Source organism: Chrysochloris asiatica, unplaced genomic scaffold, assembly GCF_000296735.1.
Source record: "Chrysochloris asiatica unplaced genomic scaffold, ChrAsi1.0 scaffold00012, whole genome shotgun sequence".
Lineage (NCBI taxonomy): Eukaryota > Metazoa > Chordata > Mammalia > Afrosoricida > Chrysochloridae > Chrysochloris > Chrysochloris asiatica.
In genome coordinates, this window is record NW_006408530.1 from 20,566,505 (window position 1) to 20,576,858 (window position 10,354).

The following is a 10,354-nucleotide window of genomic DNA, read 5'->3' on the forward strand; positions in this document are numbered from 1 at the left end:
GCCTCATTGTCTCCCTTCTTCTGTTTGTCTGTGTATTCTTTCGCTATCCCTATCGCCGCTGGATCTCCCCTCCTCGTGAACCAAACACGCGTGACAACTATGTCGAGGTCAGACCCTGGCAGGTACCGACTGGATGGCACCTCACAACAACAATGTCACAGTGGGTAAGCACTTGATAGTGAATCAATAGGTTCATGGTTTGAACTCACCAGCCTCTTGGTGGAAGTAAGATGTGGCATTCACTTTGTATAAACATCTATCACTTTGGAGATCCAATCAGGCAGTTCTGCTCTATCCTCTAGGATCACTATGAGCTGGAATTGACTAGATGGCAATGGCTTAGTCTTGTTTTGTGTTTTGTTGTTTTTGCATGTATTCTTTGAATGAATCAGTCCAGGTACATTAACCCTTTACTGAATCAAAATCAAAATGTTCTTCAACAAAATTTTGACTTTATATCCTGGTGTGGCACTGTGGGTTAATATGCTAGACTGCAAAGCTGTTTCAAGCTCACCAGCTGCTCCTTGGAAACCCTATACAGTGTTGTTATGGGTCAGAACCATCTCGACAGTATTTAACAACAACAACAACAACTAAACAATGGATTCCTGGTGTGGTGCTGTAGGATAAAGCAATGGATCTAAATGTCAGTTTGAACCATAACATCGGTGGTTCAAACTCACCAGCCACTCCTTGGAAACCCCATATAGGGTTGCTATGAGTTGGAACCAACTCAATGGCATTTGAAAACAACAACTGTTTTTACAATACTTTTGGGAAAGATTCACTGTGGGGTTTTTGTTTTGTTTTGCTTTGTTTTTTATGTTTTATTGTGAATTATATGATAGTTTACATGAGAGAACTTTAGTTTTACATTCATTCTATCGTATATCGTTTCATTGCCATGGTTCCAATCCCCTCCATGCATCATCAACCAACCAAAGGGTATACCCTTCAAACCCGCTCCCTATACTACCTCCCCCAACCCTCCACCCCAAGTCTTCAGCACACAGTCCCTCTCCCTCTCTGGACCCAAAGTCCCCAGCCGCTTCATCCCTCCACGTCATTTTCTCTGCCTCCATCTTAGGCATCGCTGCTTCTCTGGGTAGGGTTCCGCTCTCGGCTCCTCTATGTTGATGGTCCTAGAGATCTCCGCTCCTAGACTGGAGAGTTAATCACTCCCTTCCTTGCTATAAAACATCTACCTTTACATTTCCAACCATCACAATCAGTCCTGATAACAATTATTCACTATTGTATCACAAGTGACCCATCTGTATTTCATTTCATCAGCTCCGCCTAAACAGATTAGATAGTACTCACTGGAGATTCTGCCTTCCTCCATGTCCCCTGGCTCTGGGTTCCCTCTTGAAAGCTTGTAAGCCAGTCACTTCTTGCCTTTGTAGGCCCCCACCCATTTTGGGTATCCAATGTCCAACTTGCCCATCCCTGTCTACTCTGTGTGTGGAGGGGGTGGGAATGATTCTTGCTGTAGGATTTGTTCCCTCTTTTGAGTTACTGCATCCATAGGTGTAGATCAAGTTCATCAAATTGTATCAGATTACTCTTTTTTTCCTCTTCTTTCTTCTTCTAGTTGAGCTCTGATCATCCAGTCATTAAAGCCAGGTCAAGTGGGTATTATCTACAAGTGTGGGTGTTCTTGTGCATATGCCCTCTCTTCTTACCAGCCGGTTGCTTCACTCTCTACCCCAGTCCCCCGTGGCCATGTCACTGATTCTGGGCCCAAGAGTCCCCAGGTCTTCCCACACTGCTGGCCAACTAGGTCTCCACCCAGATTCACAGAGGCCTATTGAACATTGTAGGGCTCAGCTCACTGCTTCTTTGCTGTTTTTACCTCACTTCCCCTTATCGGTGATGAGTGTGGTCACCAATCAGAGCATGTATTTCCGTTGAGTCTTAGTCTTGGAAGTGGGTTTGCAATGAGGGGACCCCACCACTTGCCTTGATGTTTCCTGGATAAGCAACTTGTTTATTCTTGCCGTCTAACAGTCCTTCTGCCTCTGTTGTTTTGTATTTTTCCTGTAGGTTTTTCCTTCAAGAAGTATCTTCTGTTCTTCTAGCCGCTCCAGGCTGGTCTGTTCATCCTTTCAAGTGTACATTTCCCATCTCTGGAGATTTGGATATGGTTCACACTTCTACCTATAGTCTTATGTATTGCAAAGGCTCCACAGGAAGCCTCCTTCACTGGGCACGTTGTAGCCCCATTTTAGGTATTCCAATCAGTTATAGGCAGAAGATGGACTTACAAGCTTTCTATGGAAGATTCACTGTGTTTTGCACTTACCTACAATGTCAGTCATAAGACCTGTAATCTTCTCATCTCCTGTAATCCAGGGACGTTTCCCCACTTCATGACCATAGGCTCCTCTGAAATGGAAAAGGGACATAAACATTCCTTAGCTTTCTTCATGATCATTCATAAAATATCAGCATTAGCAAACTTGCATATTTCTGAGCTGACCTTTGGGATGTTTTAGTAGTTATGTAACAGAATGTTATATTTAAACCAAAAAGTAATGCTTGGGAAATATTTTTTAACATATATTAATTATTATTTCTTTGATTTGTTTTCAAGTGTGGGAAGAATTATTTCTGTATTATTTTCTTAGTTTTTTTTATAATATTTTTGAATAAGATGTTATTTTTTTTTCACATTTGTTTTGGAAAATTCAAGACAATTTGAACACTCAACATGTATAATGTACTAACACTTGCAGAATATTATTTTAGGTTAGAGACGGTAAGTATATATTACTGTATAGTTATAATATGTACATTATTGTTGTTAAGTGCTGTGGAGTCGGTTCAGAACCACTGTGACCCTGTACAGGGTTTCAAGGAGCAGCTGGTGAGTTTGAACTGTCAACCTTGCAGTTCAAATGGCTTTGCAGTCTGGCGCATTAACCCACAGTGCCACACCAGGACTCCTATATAGAAGTGTATAAAATACAACTATACTCATGATGCCTTTTTAAGTAGATAATGAAATTTGGCACTAGTTAAAGTCAACATTACTCCTTGACCTATTTTCTAGAAATTCCAGGTGTCAATTTTATTATTCTAGCAAGTTTCATGTAGTCCTGGTGTGACACTGAGGATAAGCACTGAACTGCTAACTGCAAAGTCAGTGTACAAACCTACCAGCTGCTCCTTAGAAACCCTATACAGTGTCACTATGAGTCGGAGCAAACTCGATGGTACTTAACACAACAACAACACCAAGTATCACAATAAGCCTTATGGAAAAAATATAGGATATACAAAACAGGACTTCAACCTTTAAGAAACCTATATCAAATAAAAAAGCTAAATATATGTGAAAACTATATAAGACAAAGTCAAACAAAGGATCAGGATAAAATGCTTTCAATTGCTATTAAGAACTTAGATCTTATAAGAGATAGTTTCAATAAGCTTGGGGAAAAATGGAATGAAAAGATAATGGGATTTTTCCAAGAACTTTTTGAAGCCACCTCATATAGTTCTGAGTTTGTCATGAACGCTTTAGAAATCCAAAGACTTTGCAAGCTTGGAAGTAATGAATTGGTGTGAATTATGTGTGTCCTGCTAGATTTGAATTCATGCTCTGAAACTCAGTAAGTTAGCAACAGTGGGCTAGTAAACCAGCTCTTTTTGTTGTTAAGTGCTGTGGAGTTAGTTCTGACTCATAGCAACCCTGTAACAGGGTTTCTGAGGTGTTCCTGGTGAATTTGAACCAATGACCTTGCAGTTCAAACTGACCTTGCAGTCCAGTTCATTATCCATAGCACCACATAGAGGTCTGTATATGTGTTTGGTTGAAGGGATTTGGGGATTTGAGTCCTATGCCTTTGCTGATTATCATGATTTTCAGGGGGTAAATATTCCCATTGAGGCTGATTTCAAACAGCTAACAAAAATCGTGAATATTTAGCTATCAGCTCTTGTCACCAGGTGTAAGTTAGCTCAGATCATCACAAGATTGTGAAACTCCATTTATTAATAGCAACAACAGAAGCTAGTTTTCCACATTTGTAAAAGTAAATGGTAACTATATACAGGGTAGATAGGGACTGGCAACTTAGATATTGGCTACCTAAAATGAGGTGGTGATAAAGGCACAAAGTGACTTGCTTACAAGGTTTCAAGAAGGAGTTTAATTCAAGAGTGTGTGGGGAATGGTAGAGTCCCCACTGGATAGTTTTCATCTTATCTAGATGGGTCTGGCAAAAAGGTGTGGGGATAAGATTCTCATGATTCAATAATGAATAATTGTTATCATGACTAATTGCAACTATCACAATTTGTAAAGATAGAAATTTTGTAACAAAACTGGGGGATCAGTTAATCTTACAGTCCAGAAACAGAAGACCCTAGGACCATCAAGAGAGAAGAGCACAATCAGAATGTGGGACCTTATCCAGAGAAGCAGCGATACCAGAGATGGAGGCAAAGATGGGGAGGGACATGGAGAGAAGGAGCAGCTGAGGACTCTAGATTCATGGAAAGAGAAGGACTGAGAGCTGGTGGCCAGGAGGCAGACTTGCTGAATGTTGCCCTTTGGTGGTGTAAATTATTACATATGCCTGAGTGTTTAAAAAAAGGGAGGGAGGGGCACTGTGGGTTAATGTACCAGACTGCAAAGAGGTTTGAACTGCAAAACAATTTGAATTGCTTCTTGGAAACCCTATACAGGGTCACTATTGGTCAGAACTGACTCCACAGCACTCAACAAAAACAACAACAACAACAACAACAAAATGAATAGAGAGAAATACTGTTAACTGATGGTACATGGTGGGGATTATAATCATTGTAATGAAACAAAGTATATGATTCAGTGAATGTAAAACTGATGATGTGCCCTGTAAAGTTTCACTCAATTCACAATAAAAACTTAAAAAAAAAAAAAAAAAGTAAATGGTGACAACAGTATGCACATGTACCTTAAAGAGTTTTTGTGAGAAATAAATGAGATAATATTTATAATAGGAATTGGTACATGGTAGAGGAGTCCTGGTATGTTGTTCTAGGAAAAGCACTGGACCGCAATTGCAGTTTGAATTGCTAGGTTGGCAATTGAAACTCACCAAGCAATCCTTGGAATCCCTATACAGAGTTGCTTTGAGTCAGAACTTTCTCAATTGCATTTAACAACAATAACAGAGCTTCAAGAAATATGCTTCTTTCTGCCTTTCCAGACATTTCTTTTTTAATGCAAATCTAATGACAAAACTCCCTACAACTAGAAGTGGTCATATCGTGCATAACACAAGTTGAAAATTAGTATTTCGATTACCATATAAATTTAGATGAAGAGAGTGTTTTTGTTTTTTGAGAATTAACATTCTATATCCTCAAGAACTAAAGAGGAAGAAAAGGCTAATTGTTAGTTACTGTTATTCATATTATTATTAGATAGCCTACAGCTTGCCTCTTTTTTTACTTCTAATATAAATGCTAAAGACAAAAATCCTTATCATTAAATGGTTGTTAAAGGCATATACTTGGATCCTTTTTTTATTTTAATCATATAGAGTTCCATGGCCTTTTCTGATAGCACAATACATCTTATTACATTTAGGTAGTAAAATTCTATGTTCTGCCTCAGAGAATTTATATCTCAGAATATTCAGCCACCTACTCCTTACTCTGGTAGACAGAGCGGTAATAATCTTTCAGGATACATTTCTTCCTGCAATACTTTTGGCATCCCTCTTCTTTTAAAATATCACACAGAGTCTGCATTCTCATTTTGTCAGCCTGCTAGCCTGGGGTAGTGAAATGTATTTAGAAAGTGTTATCCAAATAAACCCAAAGTAAAGTGGCCTGTCATTAGAAAGAGTTGTAGATTGAAGTGCAGTTTGAAACATATATATTAGAGTTAAGGAAAAGACTATAATGTTTTTACTCAAAACTGCCTAAAATACTTGCAGCATCTTATCTATTACAAATACAGAAGATGAAAAGAGCACACGAGAGACAATTAACTCATCACCACGTGTCAAAGACAAAAATTAATAACAGACATCTTACTTTGATTTTAGAGTTTTTCTTACCAGTAAAACCAAGTATTAACTGTAAAAGTTCCTAAGTACATCCTGTCATGTTTTTTTCCACTGTTCTAATGTTACTGTTGGTTGTTTTCACTGTTCTAAAGTTGCTATTCTAATGCACCAGACTGCAAGGTCAGTTTGAACCACAAGGTCAGTGGTTCAAATTCACCATCAGTTTCTTGGAAACCCTATACAGGTCACTATGAGTAGAAAACCAACTCAACAACACTTAATGAGAACAACAACATTCAAGGCCAGGTTTAATTAATTTAAATTTCAAAAGACATCATGACTGCAAATAAGTGGTGGGCCAGAGACCACCTAGTGACCAAAAGATAGCAATTGCTTTCTGGAAAAGAGAGTTACGCTGTAATGCTAAGATTAGCCAATGCTTGATATTCTATTCTTCTCCCTTCTTTACTCTTTACAGATTTCACTTGTAATAAGCTTATTTCAAGTTATTTGGTTTTTTTTTTTTGGACTCAGAATGATTTCCCTGTATGTAGAAGAAGAACCCTTAGGGCAATATTCCTTTTTCTATTGCTTTCTGCTTCGAATGTTGGTCTGCTACCTACTCTTCTATTATGGAATTTTTCCAGCTTGCCAGCAGTGTTAGCAGCCTCTTAACAGCCTTCTATCTCAAGACCCTTCTGCAAAGAGTAACCACAAGTTCCCTTCAGATGAAACCAGGTCAGAAAGCATGTACATTCCATGTCAATGTCTTCCAACAGACCCTGGGCCCAAGAATCTCTGGAAAGAACACATTATCCTACTCACTGTTCTCCCAGGCTCACTTTCGAAATCCAGAAACGAAAAGTACCTAGAGGATATGCAGGAGAGTATGATTGGACAGCCAGACCTCTATTTATGGACAGGTGGGCTAGGGGGCAGGCAGGGATGGAAAAAGTAAGAATCAAGGAATCTCAGGTGCCCCTAATTCAGGGAGTTCCACAGTAATTTGCTCATAAGACCTCCTGTTCTTCCTTTCCTGTGCAGATAGTAAAATACTTTTCTGTATCTCTTGTAACCCAGTGTCTGCTTTATTTCAAGTTACTAATAGAACAGGACAAGGTCCCAAAGATTGGGTATTGAGAGATGTATATGGAAAGCCTAAAACAAAGACATTTGTGATGATTTGAATGGCTGCCCCAAACCTGCACTTTGATTTAAAATATCTGCTTCTGCTGCTCTGAGGAAAAAATTCAGCTTCTTGGAAAAGTTTAATTGCTTGTAACCAAAAGAGTCAGAGGACAAGAGTTTAGCTTGTGTGAAGAATTGTCTGATAAAAAGATGTTTGTCCAGAATGTTTTTGCAGCTTAATCTATGAAGAATGCCTCAGTCAACTTGTTTCAGGAGGTTAGAAGACAGAAATGATCATGTTAAGAAGAATTGTAGTTTAACAATAACCTTGTATCTTTTTGTCTTACAATCCCTGCATGCTAGCGAGCACATAAGTCTTTCTTTATAAAACCAGATAAAAACCTTACTCTCTTCTTGAAATTTGAAACACTGTGAAACACAGCTGGTGTTAGTGTAGCTCCTGATTCCCAAATCTCTCTACCTTTCAGTAAAACTCTTTGCTTTCGCCCTTAACAGAGTGTAACACTGGAGCTTTACAACAATAGTTTTTGCCAACCTTGAAGGTGGATTTGCCATAGTAGCTTCCAAGATGTAGGGGATGTTGGTCAATTATACCAGGATTAGTGAGTTTGGGTCCTTTCATCTCTACATTGTATTTGGAATTTGAGACAAGGTATATTACCCCTCAGTTCCAAACATCCACTCTGTATGCATACAGTTCCATGAAATTTATTGTAGGGATTGTTTCTTGCTTTCCTTTCAATTTTTATAAATCAGAACATAAATTCCTTGGATTTTAGGTTTCAAAGAGCAATTGCTTAAGAATCTTAGAACCTTAAACTCACTTGGAAACAATGGGCACAGGCCAGATCAAAACAATTCCTCAAAATTTCTATGGAATAACTTCATTAGGGATATTACCTAACTCTGAGACACTGAAAGCTCAGACCTTTGGTTTGAAGTTTCTCAAGCCAACTTTAATCTGGAGTCCTGGTGTGACACTATTGGATAAGCACTGGACTGCTAACCACAAGGTTGGCACTTCAAACCCATCAATCTCTCCTTGGAAATGTTTACAGGATCGCTATGAGTCAGAACTGATTTGACGGCATTTAACAACAGCAACTTTAATGTGCTTTTGGGAACATACGCAATGCCACATCTAAAAGCAATACTGAGTCTCCTTCAGGACTTTCTGCTTATTACATGATCAAGCATGCTCATTCTTTGATAGATTTTGTTGCTTTTTATTGATGTTGGCTTGGCATTACCTAGCCAAACACAATTCAAAAGATGGTTTCTGATTCATGACAACCCGACCTCCTCGATTAGCAATTCAGTGCCTATCCTACAACATCACACCAGGACTCCACGAGGGGTCTCTAATGTTGTATGTATATCTGGCCTCAAGCCTCAAATTTCAGCTTTAGTTAAAAGACATCTTTTAGACAAGGCTGTTCCCATTGTTGAATTTACAAGCTTGTTGGCTTATGAGATTCTCTAAACTTTAGAAAACAAATCAAACTGCGCAAGCTAAGAAATTAATGGCCCTTCAATTATAGCAATTGCAAGGGCCCAGTCCTGGTGTGGAGCTATGGGTGGCATATATACTGGACTGCAAAGTCAGTTTGATCTGAAAGGTCAGCAGTTTAAGCTCACCAGCCACTCCTCAGAAACCCTATATAGGGTTGCAATGGGTCAGAACCAACTTGATGACACTTAACAACAATTTATATATAATTGAGTCCTGGTGTGGTACTTCAGGATAATGAACTACAGGTTAGTTTGAACTGCAAGGTTGGCAGTTCAAACCCACCAACCTATACAGGGTCACTATGGGTTGAAACCTCCTCAACTGCCTTCAACAACAACAACCCATATAATTGGGGTCTTGGTGCGTCAATGTGGGTTAACTGACTAAAAAGTCAGTTTGAACCTCATGGTCAGTGGCTCAAACTCACTGGGGCTCCTCAGAAACCCCATGTTGTTGTTGTTGTTACGTGCCATCGAGTCAATTTTGACCCTAGAGACACTGTATAGGATTTCCAAGGAGCAGCTGGTGAGCTTGAGCCGCTGACCTTGCAATTTAAACAGCTTTGCAGTCTGGTGCATTAACCCACAGTGCTACACCAGAAACCCTATAGAGGGTTGCTATGGGTTGCAACTAACTCAATGGCATTTAACAACAACAACAATCCACATTTTTGGAGTCCTGGTGTGGCACTGTAGGATAGCACTGGATTGTTAACTACAAGGCTGGCGGTTCACATCCACCAGCCTCTCCTTGGAACCCTCTACAGGGTCACTATGAGTTGGAACTAACTTAATGGTACTTAACAAGAATAACAATAGCAACCTATATAGTAAATATTAAACCACCCAAAACACTTAAAACCAATTTCTGCCACTACTGGAAAAAAATAAAAATAAAACCTAACCATTGGAAAAGTGAATGTTTTAAATTAAAGAATAATCAGGTTTCCAAACCCATAACCCTTCCACTCTCTGATTCAGAATGAAGGGCTTCCTAGGACAATACAAGAACTTTCCCTATGGTGGCTCTAAACAGTCAGGAAGAAACAACTATGTACATTGATGGAGAACCCTGTCAATTTTTAGTTGATATATGGGTTACCCTATCTGTCATTACTTCCATATGTTTACAAAAGCCCCTGCCAGATGTAAAAAGACTAAATTACTTATAAATAATTGTTATTGTTAAGTGCTGCCAAGTCATCACCACCTCATAGTGACCCTGTATAGGGTTTCTGAGGGACAGCTGGTGGTTTTGTACTAGTGAACTTGTGGTTAGTAGTCAAGTGCTTATCCTAGAGTACCACATCAGGACTGTTGTTGTTGTGTGCTGTTGAGTTGGTTTCGACCCATAGCAACTGTGGATAGGGTTTCTGAGGCTACTTAATAAAAAAAATTGCTGTTGTTAAATGCTGTGAGTTGGTTCCAACTCACAGTGACCCTATATATGGTTTCCAAGGCTTTTCAGGTCTGTGCAGGATCAGAAATTCTCCCCTTTCTCCTGTGGAGTGATAAGTGGGTTAGAACTGCTGCTCTTATGGTTATCCTATCTAACCACTGTGCTCCCCACATATAAAGAAGAGACGTTATTTTATTCTCAGCTTCTTCAAATACCTTTTGGGGAGAGGACTTCCGGCACTTCCCTGACCAGGCAGCTAAGGTAGGGCAGTCTCGGGGAAAAGGGG

General features: G+C 39.4%; 1 protein-coding gene across 1 annotated transcript in view; it reads right to left on the reverse strand.

Moving 5' to 3' along the window:
* Positions 1 to 10,354, reverse strand: part of KYNU (kynureninase) — a 273,716-nt gene that overhangs the window by 176,350 nt on the left and 87,012 nt on the right. Inside the window, exon 3 of the mRNA XM_006834568.1 lies at positions 2,306 to 2,388. Within this exon, the coding sequence (XP_006834631.1) occupies positions 2,306 to 2,388 (83 nt within the window). The remainder of the gene's footprint in view (positions 1 to 2,305; positions 2,389 to 10,354) is intronic.